The 14,399-nt window shown below is 37.0% G+C and overlaps 3 protein-coding genes across 3 annotated transcripts; all 3 read left to right on the forward strand.

The window, feature by feature from the left end:
- The first annotated feature begins 109 nt into the window (after positions 1–109).
- Positions 110–3,852, forward strand: calhm6 (calcium homeostasis modulator family member 6). Its single transcript, XM_058746978.1, has 2 exons — positions 110–949; positions 3,097–3,852. Exons 1-2 carry the CDS (start codon positions 410–412, stop codon positions 3,523–3,525), a joined length of 969 nt encoding a protein of 322 aa, XP_058602961.1. The 5' UTR covers positions 110–409; the 3' UTR covers positions 3,526–3,852.
- A 676-nt stretch (positions 3,853–4,528) lies between these two features.
- Positions 4,529–10,709, forward strand: LOC131521998 (calcium homeostasis modulator protein 5-like). Its single transcript, XM_058747197.1, has 2 exons — positions 4,529–5,182; positions 7,839–10,709. Exons 1-2 carry the CDS (start codon positions 4,625–4,627, stop codon positions 8,226–8,228), a joined length of 948 nt encoding a protein of 315 aa, XP_058603180.1. The 5' UTR covers positions 4,529–4,624; the 3' UTR covers positions 8,229–10,709.
- Positions 10,710–11,063: 354 nt separating this feature from the next.
- On the forward strand, positions 11,064–14,167 carry rwdd1 (RWD domain containing 1). Its single transcript, XM_058746952.1, has 7 exons — positions 11,064–11,258; positions 11,644–11,709; positions 12,596–12,726; positions 12,801–12,944; positions 13,449–13,581; positions 13,676–13,738; positions 13,855–14,167. The coding sequence occupies exons 1-7, from the start codon at positions 11,186–11,188 to the stop codon at positions 13,965–13,967; spliced, it is 723 nt and encodes a 240-aa protein (XP_058602935.1). The 5' UTR covers positions 11,064–11,185; the 3' UTR covers positions 13,968–14,167.
- The last annotated feature ends 232 nt before the right edge of the window (positions 14,168–14,399 follow it).

The following is a 14,399-nucleotide window of genomic DNA, read 5'->3' on the forward strand; positions in this document are numbered from 1 at the left end:
ATTCAGCTCTGATGTAAATCTCTCAGTTTCAAAAAATGTACCCTTATGACTGGTTTTATGGTCCAGGGTCACATATGCAGATTGCAACATCACACGTCATTGAAAGCGTGAAGTGTTTTGCATACTGTGCCACATTCGCTTGCAATGCCTTTCAACTAAACTGGTGTGTAAACTTAACACTTACATTGTGTTTTTGGTTTCTTAATTTTTCATAAAGTCAGTTTCCCATTACAGCTGAAAATCTAACATTAACCAGTTTTTCCTTGAATTGAGTCCAACACTTTGTATGCTTTTATTGCGCGCGCGTCTGAAGGTGACACTCTGTGTCTCATAACGGAACTGAGAGTGTCATTTAATATCATTGTTTATTGTTAAAGAACAGAGAGCTTACGGACGTCACCTGGCAGGCATGGATAAGTTAAAACCTTTGCTTAGTTTCACTCAGAAACAGCAGACCAATTTAGGATTCGGATTGATTGCTCTTATAACTGCTGGTAGCGAGCACATCTTCTCGGTCTTTGCTTTTAAGTGTCCTTGCAATGATTGGAATTTCGTTTATGGCAACGTCTGCCTCCTCGTACCCGCGCTTGCACTGCTCATCTTGAGTTACATGTTGAGCAATAAAACATGGAAATTGTTCACGGGTCTGTGCCTTAGGAAATCGAAGCTATGTCGTTTAAATTACGCGATTGGCTTTTTGTGTGTTTTTCTTCAAATCACCACGACTGCGATGGTCGCTCCTCTCAGCTGGATCGCAGTGGCTTTACTCAGAGGGGTGTATTTCGAATGCTCGATGACTGGCGCCAACATTACACTTTTTAGACGCCACCTTTGCAACGATAAGTTTCCTCGCTGTCGGACAGAGCTGGAGAAGTTCCCTTGTGATGGAACCACAATTCCACAGAGTGAGAGAGTGGCTTTGCTGTCCATCATACGCGCAGAGTCGCAGGTGAGCAGACTGAGCACTGAGCAGAAAACTCTGTTAAAGAGACATGGCGTAATTTTAGTTTTTGTCCGAGAAAAATATAAAGTCATTTCACTTAGCCTAGATCTCAAATCTAAGACTCGGACAGACATGGGCAGTTTTACTTGTGACCTGACTTGAACTCAGCCTGTCAGTTTAATTGGGGTTCGATTTAGAGAGGAATTTTTGTCAGACATTGTCGGGGTAGCAATACGTTGAGATTATTTAAAGACATTTTAAAACAGTTTTTCTAATTTATTTGCGATGTGTAGCTAAATATGCAATTTAATTATAAATAATGGAAATAGTTTTGTTTCTTCAATGCACTGACGCTGATTTAAATCGCTGGAGCCTCAGAGAAATCAAGGTAGGCTTATGTTCCCGCCTAGCTAACAAATGTTCTAAGAACGTTTTTCCAACGTTTCCATTAAGTTATGAAACCATTCATTCTTAATGTTCTCTGAACATTCCAAATGTCCAGTTTTGAAAATATTTTAAAACGTTATTAGTTAAAGTTATATAGGAACTAGGGATGTTCATTTCGGTTATTTTTCCTAACCGACAACCGACGCTCGTTAACCGATTATTAACCGTTAACCGACAAGATTATTTTAAATTAGAACTAAATTAAATTAGAAAGAATAAGTGTCTGTGACCCGTTAAAAATACTAACATTTGTTTTCCGGGGATTAATTTTACATGCGCAAAAAGCAGCAAACAACCCTAACCTTTTACAATTCCGATTATCTTCATGACTAAAAGAAGTATGCTGCTTCCACTGTTAGAAGGGGGAAAAAATAAAAATCAAGTGATTTTCCAGCGCCGCACACAGTTTAGCATTCTAATTGACAATGCAGCCTGTTCATTATCATTATAAAAAACAATCAGTCAAACATATGGGAAAACAAAAAACACTGCTCAGTTTAAATATGTAGTAAAATCTGTGCCGTTAAGCGTTATCACCGTACCGCCGTGAAGTTATGCAAAACATTTTGTTTTACGTGGATATTGGAACGCGAGTGAAGTAGGCCTAGGCTACGTAAAAGGTAAATAATATTTTGGCATTCAAATACATCGCGAATACGGAAACATTTGATTTTATGTCGAAGGAGAGACCCAACATTGGTTTCAGTTTCGTTTTAGCCTTAATTCGTTTTGATTTGTCGCTATAGCTTCTTACATTTTTAATTCTTGTTCTTTTCTAAATAGCCTACTGTTAATTGAAATGATTTGTTGTGGAGTGAGGGGAACTAAAATAGCATAGCTATGTTTACAGTATTTATTATAATATTTGTAATTCGCGTCGGCCTATTTCTGAATGAAATAATAAAATGCGACTTATAGGCGACTTTCTCTCTCTCTCTCTCTCTAAAAAACGTTTTTTTGTTGTTGTTGTTTTTTTTATACGCGTAGCTTATTTTAACCATGCATTAAACCTTTTAAAATATCTTGATAAATTACTGAAAAAAAATAAAAAAAAATAAGTGACTTTAAACCGTTTAACTGATTGTATTAATCGGTCAAAATTCTTATCGGTCGGTTAACGGTTAAAATGAACATCCCTAATAGGAACATTCCATTTTATAATTTTGCCAACATGGCATTACTTTTGAAAGTAGGCTATAGTAACAAATAAAAAAGTTAAAACGTTTAAGAAAAAAAAAAAAAAAACATTCCATGAACTATGTGTTGAGAACATCATTAAAGACCACATAACTTTAAGCAAACGTTCTATTAACATTACTGGAATAATCATTGTTCATAAGTTTGAAATAACCTTGCCAAAATGTTAGCCAAAATTTTGATAATGTTTCCTGTTAGCTGGGTTTGCAGACTTTAAATCACTCTGACTAACTTGTAGTCCATAATTCATAGTCATAAACAAAAATCTTTAGGTCTACCAGAATAAATATTTTTAAATGTATTAATAAAGGAAAAACAAAGGAAAATTTCTTAGGAGTTGCGTTTACAGGCAGAAGCCTAAATGTCCTAGCCTTGTTGTTTGCGTTCAGGTCCTCTTCAATCATCTTTAAAAAATATATATATAGTGATATCTGCTTTAACACATCTCAGTTTTATTTTTCAACAAATATGTCTCTTAATATTTGAATAATTCTGGAAAATACTTCTAGGTACTTGGCTGGATCCTTATAGGTTCTGTGATGACATTCACCTTTCTGCTCACATGCATGGCCAGATGCTATTCTCCAATCAGTTACATGCAGCTGAAGTTTTGGAGGATGTACACTCAGAAGGAGAGTGAGTTTTTGGACAGCTATACAGCTCAGCATGCCGAAAATCTTGCAAAGAGAAACATAACAAGTTTCTTTGATTTAATCAAACCCATTCCTATGAATAGTCCACCTAGACAGGCCTGGGAGAAGATCTCCTCCTTCTACAAGTTCCGAAGCATGGACAAATACTACAGCATCCTGCACAAGTATGTGTGCACTTGTGAGGACCTTGAAAATCCAGCAGTAAGGCCATCAATGAGGTCTGAAAATGATTTTTCAAACCCAGCAGCACTTGCATTTGTGGATGAAGGCAAACTGGTCCTGTAGGCGCTGGCTAATTGACAGCTTTTCATGCTTTACCCTGTTATTATGGCCATAAACAGAGCTGTACTTGCTTCTTTATTTTCTGTGCCTTTTACAGTGTCAGTTCACTGTTCTTCTAGTATTGCTATTTTAGCTTTTTTTTTTAATTGTATGATTTTAACATTACTGGGGTTTTGTTGTTTAATTTTATTTTTGTCTGTCAATATATTTTTGATATGAACATTAAAAAACTTTGCTTATGGCAAGTAGAATTTTTCATAATTGTCAGTTGTTTTCCTTATTCATTGGTATTTGAACAGCTGTGCCCTGACCTTTTCTAAAGGACTGTACAAAAAAAGAGTTGCATTATAATGCTAGACTTCTGGTGTCACTTCAACTTGCATCATGCACATGATGATTAGCAATCTCATATTTCAACAGGCAGCACTTTGATGCTTTTTTCATGAAGTAGTAATGTATAATTTGAAAATTACACTGCTAAAAGCTCACTCAAAAAAATCAATATTCATTAAGTTCTACCATTTGCGGTTAGCTTTAAGGTTAAGTCTTTATGGGAGAAGTGCAGGGCACTAGAGCAGAACAGAAACTGTCTCCTCATACAGAACCAGAATGAAGCACTTCCTTTTTACCTAATGTAAAGCATTATGTTGCAATACACTTCTTTATTTGACCAAAAACACACTAATCTGCTGTTCCAGCCTCTAGATTTCCAAATTCCATTGCTAGCGACCTCCGGATTCTGGCATTCCAATAATAAAAAGCGCATTGTCAGTTACAAAGCTCAGCCGACAATTGCATTGTTGGGATTTTATTTGTTTGACTCCTGTTGCATGATGTGTAAATGAGTCCATACACATCTGCAGTCTGTTGTGACTTCTGGCAGAACCTGATGGGCTGGTTTTGGTCACGGTCTTTCACTAAATGGGAGGGGAAAAAGGATGGACAGGGGAGGGATTTGATGAGATGTGGGGAAGCCAGAGACAGAAAAGGAGGAGATAAAGGAAGTGTGGAAAACAAAGTGAAAATAAGAGAGCGAGCAAAGGGAGTGCCATAGCAGAAATCATCTCTTTCGGTTTAGCAGCTTTTTTGGAGTGTTGCAGCCATGTCTGTACCAGCTATGGATTCGTTTAAGACCGTCCTAAAATTCCTCACCAACCAGAAGACCACTATTGGCTACAGCTTCATGGCTATTTTGACAATAGGTAGTGAACGAATTTTCTCCATGGTGTCTTTCCAGTGTCCGTGCAACCGTAGACAAAATTTTGCCTATGGATTAACTTTTCTGATCGGCCCTGCTGTTGTCTTGCTGGCGATTGGACTCTTTGTTAGTACACGTCTTTGGCGGTTATGTACTGGGTGTTGTCTCGACCCTTTCAAACTCTGCCCCAGGGGTAACTTTATGGGATGCTTGCAGGTGTTTGTAAAAGTGCTATCTGGAGCCTGCATTGCCCCTGTCATGTGGCTTAGTGTAGCACTGTTAAATGGAACTTTTTATGAGTGTGCTGTTAGTGGCCTGGATGAAAATGTGGTGGTGCAAATTTTCTGCAAAAACAAGACACGTGCATGCCAGGACGAGCTCCCCCGAGTGCCCTGCAGCAAGTCCCAACTGCCTCCGAATGAAAATACGGAACTGCTGCTGATGTTAAGAGCCCAGTCACAGGTGAGCACAGACGGTTACTGTAAAAATGTTTTTTTTTTTTATACATACTGTATATACAGGTGCATCTCAATAAATTAGAATGTTGTGGAAAAGTTCATTTATTTCAGTAATAGGCTACAACTCAAATTGTGAAACTTGTGTATTATATAAATTCAATGCACACAGACTGAAGTAGTTTAAGTCTTTGGTTCATTTAATTGTGATGATTTTGGCTCACATTTAACAAAAACCCACCAATTCACCATCTCAACAAATTAGAATACTTCATAAGACCAATAAAAGATGTACTCAATACTTGGTAGGGGCTCCTTTTGCTTTAATTACTGCCTGAATTCGGCGTGGCATGGAGGTGATCAGTTTGTGGCACTGCTGAGGTGGTATGGAAGCCCAGGTTTCTTTGACAGTGGCCTATGGGGTTTCTCTATGGGGTTCAGGTCTGTGGTGAATTTGCTGGCCAGTCAAGCACACCAACACCATGGTCATTTAACCAACTTTTGGTGCTTTTGGCAGTGTGGGCAGGTGCCAAATCCTACTGGAAAATTAAATCAGCATCTTTAAAAAGCTGGTCAGCAGAAGGAAGCATGAAGTGCTCCAAAATTTCTTGGTAAACGGGCGCAGTGACTTTGGTTTTCAAAAACCACAATGGACCAACACCAGCAGATGACATTGCACCCCAAATCATCACAGACTGTGGAAACTTAACACTGGACTTCAAGCAGCTTGGGCTATGAGCTTCTCCACCCTTCCTCCAGACTCTAGGACCTTGGTTTCCAAATGAAATACAAAACTTGCTCTCATCTGAAAAGAGGACTTAGGACCACTGGGCAACAGTCCAGTTCTTCTTCTCCTTAGCCCAGGTAAGACACCTCTGACGTTGTCTGTGGTTCAGGAGAGGACAACTGTAGCCAAATTCCTTGATACGTCTGTGTGTGGTGGCTCTTGATTCATTGACCCCAGCCTCAGTCCATTCCTTGTGAAGTTCACCCAAATTCTTGAATCGATTTTGCTTGATAATCCTCATAAGGCTGCAGTTCTCTCGGTTGGTTGTGCATCTTTTTCTTCCACACTTTTTCCTTCCACTCAACTTTGTTAACATGCTTGGATACAGCACTCTGTGAACAGCCAGATTCTTTGGCAATGAATGTTTGTGGCTTACCCTCCTTGTGAAGGGTGTCAATGATTGTCTTCTGGACAACTGTCAGATCAGCAGTCTTCCCCATGATTGTGTAGACCAGTGAACCAAACTGAGAGACCATTTTGAAGGCTCAGGAAACCTTTGCAGGTGTTTTGAGTTGATTAGCTGATTGGCATGTCACCATATTCTAATTTGTTGAGATAGTGAATTGGTGGGTTTTTGTTAAATGTGAGCCAAAATCATCACAATTAAAAGAACCAAAGACTTAAACTACTTCAGTCTGTGTGCATTGAATTTATTTAATACACGAGTTTCACAATTTGAGTTGAATTACTGAAATAAATGAACTTTTCCACAACATTCTAATTTATTGAGATGCACCTGTATATACATATATATTTGTGTTGCTAGGCTGATTTTTTTTTGTACGTTGTAGTGGACTAATTTTTTCTTAGCAGAAGCTTTAAAGATGTGGTTACAGTGTTTGGCAAATTTTCGCAGGCAAAATGCAATCCATGTCATTGGGAATTTTGCATGAAGAGGCAATCACAGATCAATTTTAGTCAAATTTAGTGTGCAAAAACTGGTCCAGTGTCTATAGACTGTGTAATTTTTTCCGCAAACCTGTTCAGCGAAAAATCCCACCCAGCAGCTAATTTCATTGGTTAGGGTTAGGGTGAGGGGTAGAGTTAGGGGTTAGTGTTTGGTGTAAGCATTCATCACTGTGATTGATATGACCAACAAAACTGGTTGGGGGGAAAAATCATGCCTATAGACTGTAATCAGGGTAGTGCCATATTGAAAGGAATAAAAACAAAGCTGTGAGGGTAAGATGTACAGTGTTCAATTGACTGTAGAGGTGTTTACCAATGTACCTATTGTGCAGCTAATGAACATCTTTCAGAGAAAAAAAATTAGTAGAGTTTTTAAAATTCTAAATTGTGAGAATTACATGATCTAGAACCTTTATACAGTGCATGCCATTGTAAAAACAGTAAGTGTATCCCTCAAAGCCTTGTTTTCATCCACGTTAAATTTAAAATGATATATAACATGATTAAAGTTTATTGTCCTTAGCGTGAAGATGTATAAAGCACAGCTCACACTAAAGTCACTTTTAAATCAAGCAGCTTTCTGTTGGTCAGCACGGGACATTTGCATGACCAACTTGAACATAAGCTAAATCTGCATGGGGAATCTTTTCTCCTCATGCAAAATTCCTGATTGTGTGGATTCCTATTGGAATGACCGTATCTTGAGGGCAAAAGATTTACCCCTGGCAAATTTCACAACAGGTTCAAACTGGTCACACAAATCACTGTGCTGACCTACAGAAAACTGTTTGAAAGTGATTCCTGTGTTAGTTGTGCTTCATGCTTCAATAAATTATTGACAAATACAATTTACCTTTTTGCCTGCAAAGTTTCGATAATAATAATTTGCTATGATAACTTATTAATTAACTTATTAACTTATAAATGATTCTATCTTAGCATTCAACTGATTGATCTATGTTCGCAGATCCTCGGCTGGTCCATCATTATCATATCGGCAACAGTAGCCCTAATTGGAACTTGCTTTAAGAACTGTCGCTCTCAAGTAAGCTACCTTCAGTTAACCTTCCAGAAGATCTACATGGAGAAGGAGAAGCAAAATTTTGAGGTGTTTGCAGAAGATTATGCCAACAAACTGGCAGAGAGAAATCTCAAGAGTTTCTTTGATAACAAAAATCCCGAACCATTTCCCTTTCCAAATCACAAGGCCTGGGAGGAGATCTCTACTATATACACTTTTAAAAAAAGTGAACAGTACTACAGCACGCTGCAGAGATACGTGGAGCGCGCAGATCGGGACTTCAGCCCTGAGAAGCGTCCTGTTCTAGAGGGGCAAGATGGCATCGAGATGACATAGAACACTGCATGGACTGGTAACTGGAATTAGAAAAGTAGAGCCTAGAATATGACCTTGAAGACAACAAGCCACTGTGAATCAAGACCTAGTTGTACCAAGGCCTACAACCTGTATTGAAAGTGTTGTAATGACAGTTTTTGGACATTTTGTTTTGTCCATTAAGGAAGTGGTTGTGGCACTATTCAAACTGCAAGTTCTTACAGTTTTATACCTTTATATCAGTAAACCAATACAGATCTCAGTCCCTAAAGAGATGTTGACAGATTTGTGTGACACTTTCCACAACAACATCCAATTTCCATACTGCTTGAATGCTGCATTTCAGGTTTTACAAAGTCAAAAAAGGGAAAGAAAAAAAAAACACTTATTCTCAGGGCATTTGTCATTCAGGCCTTGTGCACTCTTTGAACCGGTAGCTCTCTTATTCCTTTCTAAATTTTAAAATCTTTTTCACCATATCCTTACAAAACAGGCAGTGTTTTTGATACACTTTTATGCATGATAATCTCAAAAGATTTTGGTACTGATAAGTAACTGTACAGCACAATATTAATTAAAATCTACAATAAGGTCACATTGTATTCATGTCAAAATAAAAAACTTGTAAACCGCAATGCTTATTTCCTCTGCTGGTTTTAAGCAGAAGATTTGACAAACAGGAAACCCACATTCTGAGTGCCCAACACTCATTTCTTCAGTAGTTTTGATCCACAGATCAGCTCTGAATAAGGCCCTTGTGATCAAAACGAGTTTCTCTTTGCATAGCTTTTCAAAACTACTACTACACTAGCACTACTACAGAATGTCACAAATATTATATATAGTAAGGTGGTGGTTTCCGGCATGTCTGTGGTATGCATTTCCTGTACTGTTGTGAAAGAGAAGTAAATACTCAGGTTAATAGTAAGTGATAAAATTACCAAAAACATTAATGTATATTAAATGTTAGTTTAAAGTTAAAGTTGAGTGTGCAAAAATATTGCTTAGAAGTAACCAAATGTAGCCAAATAACTAATGACATTAAAATTGAGTCAGAGCCACAGTCTTGCCCTTGTGTACAAAGCAATGAGATATAGTGGCTGACCTGAGTCTTGACTCAAGGTCCTTTCCTTTAAAAGCAAAGGCACAGGGGTAACACTTTATTTTAAGGTGTCCTTGTAACACGTTACATGTACTTACTATTATAATAACAATAAATTATGCATAATTACAAGCAATTAACCCTAAACCAAAGCCTCATCCTACTCACATGTAGTTAATTAATATTACTCAGCACTTATATGATATGAATATAAGTGAATATGAATATAATTTATATTATATATAAATTATTTACATGCATGTGTGTGTATTTATATATGCATAATAGATATACACAGTACACACACATTATATTATGTAAACAAAAACTTTTGTTTTGGATGCAATTAATTGCGATTAATCGTTTGACAGCATTAATAATTACACTGTAACAAGGACACCTTCAAATAAAGTGTAACCGGCACAGGCAATGGCAAAGGCAAAAAAAAAACAATCTAAATAAACTTAGTAAAAAAGTTGTACTAACAAAAGCTGTTATAATACAGTTACAGTTGTGGGTTTGTACCCAGAATATTAATGAATCGTTCACTAAACGGAACTATAAATGACAGCGAGGAACTACGATAAGAACTACAATGACAAGCACACAGTCCATCTACCTATTTTGATTTAAATGTAACAGACAAATACACAAAATGTTTTGCTTGTATGTAAAAGTAACGCATGTACATAAAACCTGTTAAACTGTTTATTTATATATATATATATAATACTTTTTGTATTTGTTTCTTTCCTTGCTCTACGTATTTATACTTTATTTTAACATTTGCATTTATATTATGTATATTGTTTAGGCTTTCACAAAAATACAGAAAATTTACCCTCTTCTACCCTGCTGAAAAAGGCAGCCTAGTCTATCCTAGTTTGTTCAGCTGGTAAATGACCAATTAAAATGCATCGCTGGTTAACAGTATAAGGTGCGTTTGTAAGCTTAGCCTCTTCCAAGCCTTACCATGATGGCGGTGGTCAAGTTGATCTAACTGTAACAATAACAGCCTGTGCCAGTTGCTACCTACCTAAAGCTGACAAGGCTTAAACCTAGTCCCAGACTAAAGTGCAAGTCTGAGCTGTTTTAACTGAAGGAAACTTGCACTGACTGATCTTAAAATATATCAGTGCCTTTGTTTTGTCTTGAGATGCACACCAGTAATGCATGTTAATAAAGGCATGTTAATAAAAATTACTTAAATTTCCTAATTGAACAATGGCCTAATCCCGGTTTAGTCTAAACCCTGTCTGTGAAACCGGGCCAAAGTGTATTAAGTGAATTTAAGATGGTCCAAACTGGTCTAAGCTGTTTCAACAGGCAAAACCATATCCAGAATAAGGAAAGGCCTATATTTTTGTTCTTGCTTGTATAATCAATAAATGCACAGTCAATAAAACTACTCCAACCAGTGTCTGCTTAATTCATAAATCCCAATTCATGCTGTGATAAACAAAACTACAGATTAATAAGTAATAATAAAAGACACGGATTAATAATTGATTTCCGGAGATTGGGATTTAAAAATTACAGGTTACTTGCTTTGATTGTGGAAAAGCAGTTTAGATTAAAGTGGCTGGATCGCCAGGCTATATAATCCATGCCAGAATCAAGCTTTTTCACGCGTTTATTTTTATACATTGTTTATTTTATATACAGCCTTTTTTAACGGATTCAGGTGTGAGACAGCATGAATTACTACAATGGTACAAATGCATAGCAGTCAGAGCAAATAAAATCGGGGTGTTACTCACCCCTCCCAGACCAAACTCAGACATTACTGATGATCGCAGAAAGCATCGATGCCAGCCGGGCCTTAGCACACGTTTCTTCCATGCAGGCTCTAATCTATGGACATTTGTGACATAAAATGACAGACTACGGCGAGGAGCAGAGGAATGAACTAGAAGCAATAGAGTCCATTTACCCGGACTCGTTTACAGGTAGGATTGACAGCAAAGTTTATGTTTTATGCTTATAAATTCGCCACGCTGTTCGTTAGCTGACTAGCTTTTCATGAAACAAAGTTAGTTAAACATACGAGCGACTCGGTCATCTCTTTGATATCATTCTTTATAGCTGCAGATTAAGCTGTGTGGGAGGTTAAGAAACAAAGCAAACAATAACCGATGGCCAGCAGTAAGATGTCAAGCATAAATTGTGTCCGATTTATGTTACGTGCTGCTTTGAATTAACTGTGGAAGTACTGGTTCAGTCAGTGGTCACCCATACCTATTTACTTCCAGGCTGTGGGAAGTGATAAATAATAGTGAGCTCTGGATATTTCATTAGTTTGTTTCTTTCTTTACAATATTTTCTTTCATGCAGTGCTTTCCGAGGAGCCCACAAGCTTCACCATCACAGTTACTTCTGATGCGGGAGAAAATGAAGAGAGTAGGTCCATATGCTTTATTATCTGTGTCTGTGCACGGAATATGTTACAGTATGTTTTACTATCATTTACCCTGTGAACTGTCATATTTGATATATCAGGCTTTTATGGCTCATACAGTATAATATAGAAGATTACGGAGGAGGAAAAAAACACTGGCCAAACTGAGCAAAAATATGTAATTTGGTGCAGTTGCTGAAATTTTTGAGGCCAAAAAGTAAGATGAAATTCTGATATATTTGTAATTGCAATAGTACAACAGACTGCTTCCATAAAATGCATATAAATATCACTTGTCACTTTAAATCTCCTGATAATGCTTAGTTTTATGATCAAAGCTGTAGTTTTTTTATTGTGGTGGGCAAAATGTATAATGCAATACAGTACCATGTTGATTGAGAGATAACCATTCCTCAAAAATCTGATGTTATCGAATTTTAACAAATTAACGTTAATGTAATTTAAATTAACGTTTTTTTCTAAAACCTAATGTATAGATAATTAAGTAAACCTAAGTTGCTTCAGTTCAGTAAATGTTCATTATGAAACAGTATTAAAGTTATTTTTACTTGTACTTTATAAAAATCAGTTTTCACAGATTTTAGAGCAAAAAGACGAGTACCACAAAGGGTGGACATTTTTACAATAAAACTAAAACAGCTTTTACTTTGCTAAAAAAGGGGTAAAATATTAATCAGAGAACAAAAGACAAATAGAAGATTGTGTAAAATTTATTTATTTATTTTTTCAGATCATGTTGATAATTGAGAGGCCCTAGAAATTTGTGGATCAAATGTGATATATAAGTAGTCTTTACTTTTAGGGCTAAAGTGTAGCTCAAAGCAACAACTTCAAAATCCCAACATTACTGATTTCTGTCTGTTGTAGCGGTGGAGGTGACCCTTAAGTTTACATATGTGGAGAACTATCCAGACGAACCCCCTCTGTGGGAGATCTTCTCACAGGAGAACCTGGAAGATTCAGACGCAGAAGACATTCTAACACTTTTAAAGGAACAGGTCTGCACAGCAAAAACACATTAATGTTGGGGGATTTTTTTACTGTCCTTTCTAATAACCCCTTTCTTTTGTAGGCTGAAGAAAACCTGGGAATGGTTATGATATTCACATTAGTGACAGCTGTGCAGGAGAAACTTAATGAAATAATTGACCAGATTAAGAACAGAAGAGAAGAAGAAACCCTAAGAAAAGAAAGGGAGGACGAAGAAGCTGAGAAGGTTTGTTTTGAGCATGTCTTCTGAATGTAAAGGTATGTTGTTCTGAATGTTGTTCACCCCAAAATGAAAAATTTGCTGAAAATCTACTTGACCTCAAGCCATCCAAGATGTAGATGAGGTTGTTTCTTTGGAAGAAGAAATTTGGCATTACATCACTTGCTCACCAAGTGAATGGGTGCCGTCAAAATGAGACTTCAAAAAACTGATAAAAACATCACAACAATCCAAAAATTTGTTTAACCACAATAAACAAGGACTATTAGTGAAGTCGAACGATGATTGTTCTAAAGGTGTAATTACAGCATCTACCAGAAGGGGGCCATGCACACTAACAAAAGGTTGACCACTTGGGTTGAAACAGACCCACCCAACTGTACGCAGATGTTGTTGCTATTGTACACTTTATAGAATGCTGTTGCTTTGAATATTAGATTTGTTTTTAATTACATAGCTATCATTTATATTGAAATGAAAAATGTTGTTCTTTTGTTTTGTTTTTCTCAGCGTGCATTCCAAGGCACTGTGGTCACAATTGAGAACTTCCTAACATGGAAAGCAAAATTTGAACAAGAAGTGACAGAGCTAAAGAAGAAAAGGCAGAAAGAAGAGGAGCAGGCAGGAAAGGGAAAACTCACAGGTGGGTTGAAAACTTATTAAAAGCAGCATATAAACTCAAATCTGAACCACCTTTTCTTATGTTCTGTCTATTTACTTTTGTAAATATGTTACAGGAAAACAGCTCTTTGAGACAGACCATAATCTTGACACATCAGATATCCAGTTCTTGGAGGACGGTAAGCACCGTAAATTTTTATTGTTGTTTGTCCAAGTTATGTAGGATGCCATTTGCTTTTTGAAACTTAAACTCGATTGTCCTTCAAAGTTGGTCTTCTCTGCTCTTTTCTTCTAGTTGGGAATAGTGTAGAAGTAGACGAGTCGTTGTTTCAAGACATGGATGATTTGGACTTGGATGAGGATGACCCTGATTTCAACCCACTGGACTTAGGCAGTGATGAAGACTGAATTGTGTTAACTCTCAACCTGACATGAATGATTTAGATGCCAACATCCTCTGTAGCAGCTTCATGGAGCAGGACTTCAACTCACCGGTTCTAAACACAAACTTTTTAAGTCACTACCATTTTTGTTGCATCATATTTTACAATAACTGTCAAACCCAATGTCATTTATCACAATTATTACTATTAAAAACATTCTCTTATTCTGCTGAATTAGGCTGATGTTTCCCAGAGATGTGACCTGGCAGGTATTACAACCTAAGTTTAACTCCAATCATTCACTGTCTTTGTCTATATACACTCTCAGAAATAAAGGTACAAAAGCTGTCACTGGGGCAGTACCTTTCCAAAAGGTACACTTTTGTACATATTAGGTTCAAATAGGTACACTTTAAGTACTAATATGTACCTTTAAGGTACCAAAATGGACCCTTTA

The sequence above is a fragment of the Onychostoma macrolepis genome, chromosome 16 (assembly GCF_012432095.1).
Source record: "Onychostoma macrolepis isolate SWU-2019 chromosome 16, ASM1243209v1, whole genome shotgun sequence".
In the NCBI taxonomy this organism is placed as follows: domain Eukaryota; kingdom Metazoa; phylum Chordata; class Actinopteri; order Cypriniformes; family Cyprinidae; genus Onychostoma; species Onychostoma macrolepis.

Excerpts from the sequence above, each read along its gene's own strand:
- rwdd1 (XM_058746952.1), top strand. The coding sequence starts at position 11,186 with ATGACAGACTACGGCGAGGAGCAGAGGAATGAACTAGAAGCAATAGAG. Across the intron at positions 11,259-11,643 it reads TTACCCGGACTCGTTTACAG|TGCTTTCCGAGGAGCCCACA; the intron begins GTAGGATTGACA and ends TCTTTCATGCAG. Across the intron at positions 11,710-12,595 it reads TGCGGGAGAAAATGAAGAGA|CGGTGGAGGTGACCCTTAAG; the intron begins GTAGGTCCATAT and ends TGTCTGTTGTAG.
- LOC131521998 (XM_058747197.1), top strand. The coding sequence starts at position 4,625 with ATGTCTGTACCAGCTATGGATTCGTTTAAGACCGTCCTAAAATTCCTC. Across the intron at positions 5,183-7,838 it reads TGTTAAGAGCCCAGTCACAG|ATCCTCGGCTGGTCCATCAT; the intron begins GTGAGCACAGAC and ends CTATGTTCGCAG.
- calhm6 (XM_058746978.1), top strand. The coding sequence starts at position 410 with ATGGATAAGTTAAAACCTTTGCTTAGTTTCACTCAGAAACAGCAGACC. Across the intron at positions 950-3,096 it reads TCATACGCGCAGAGTCGCAG|GTACTTGGCTGGATCCTTAT; the intron begins GTGAGCAGACTG and ends AAATACTTCTAG.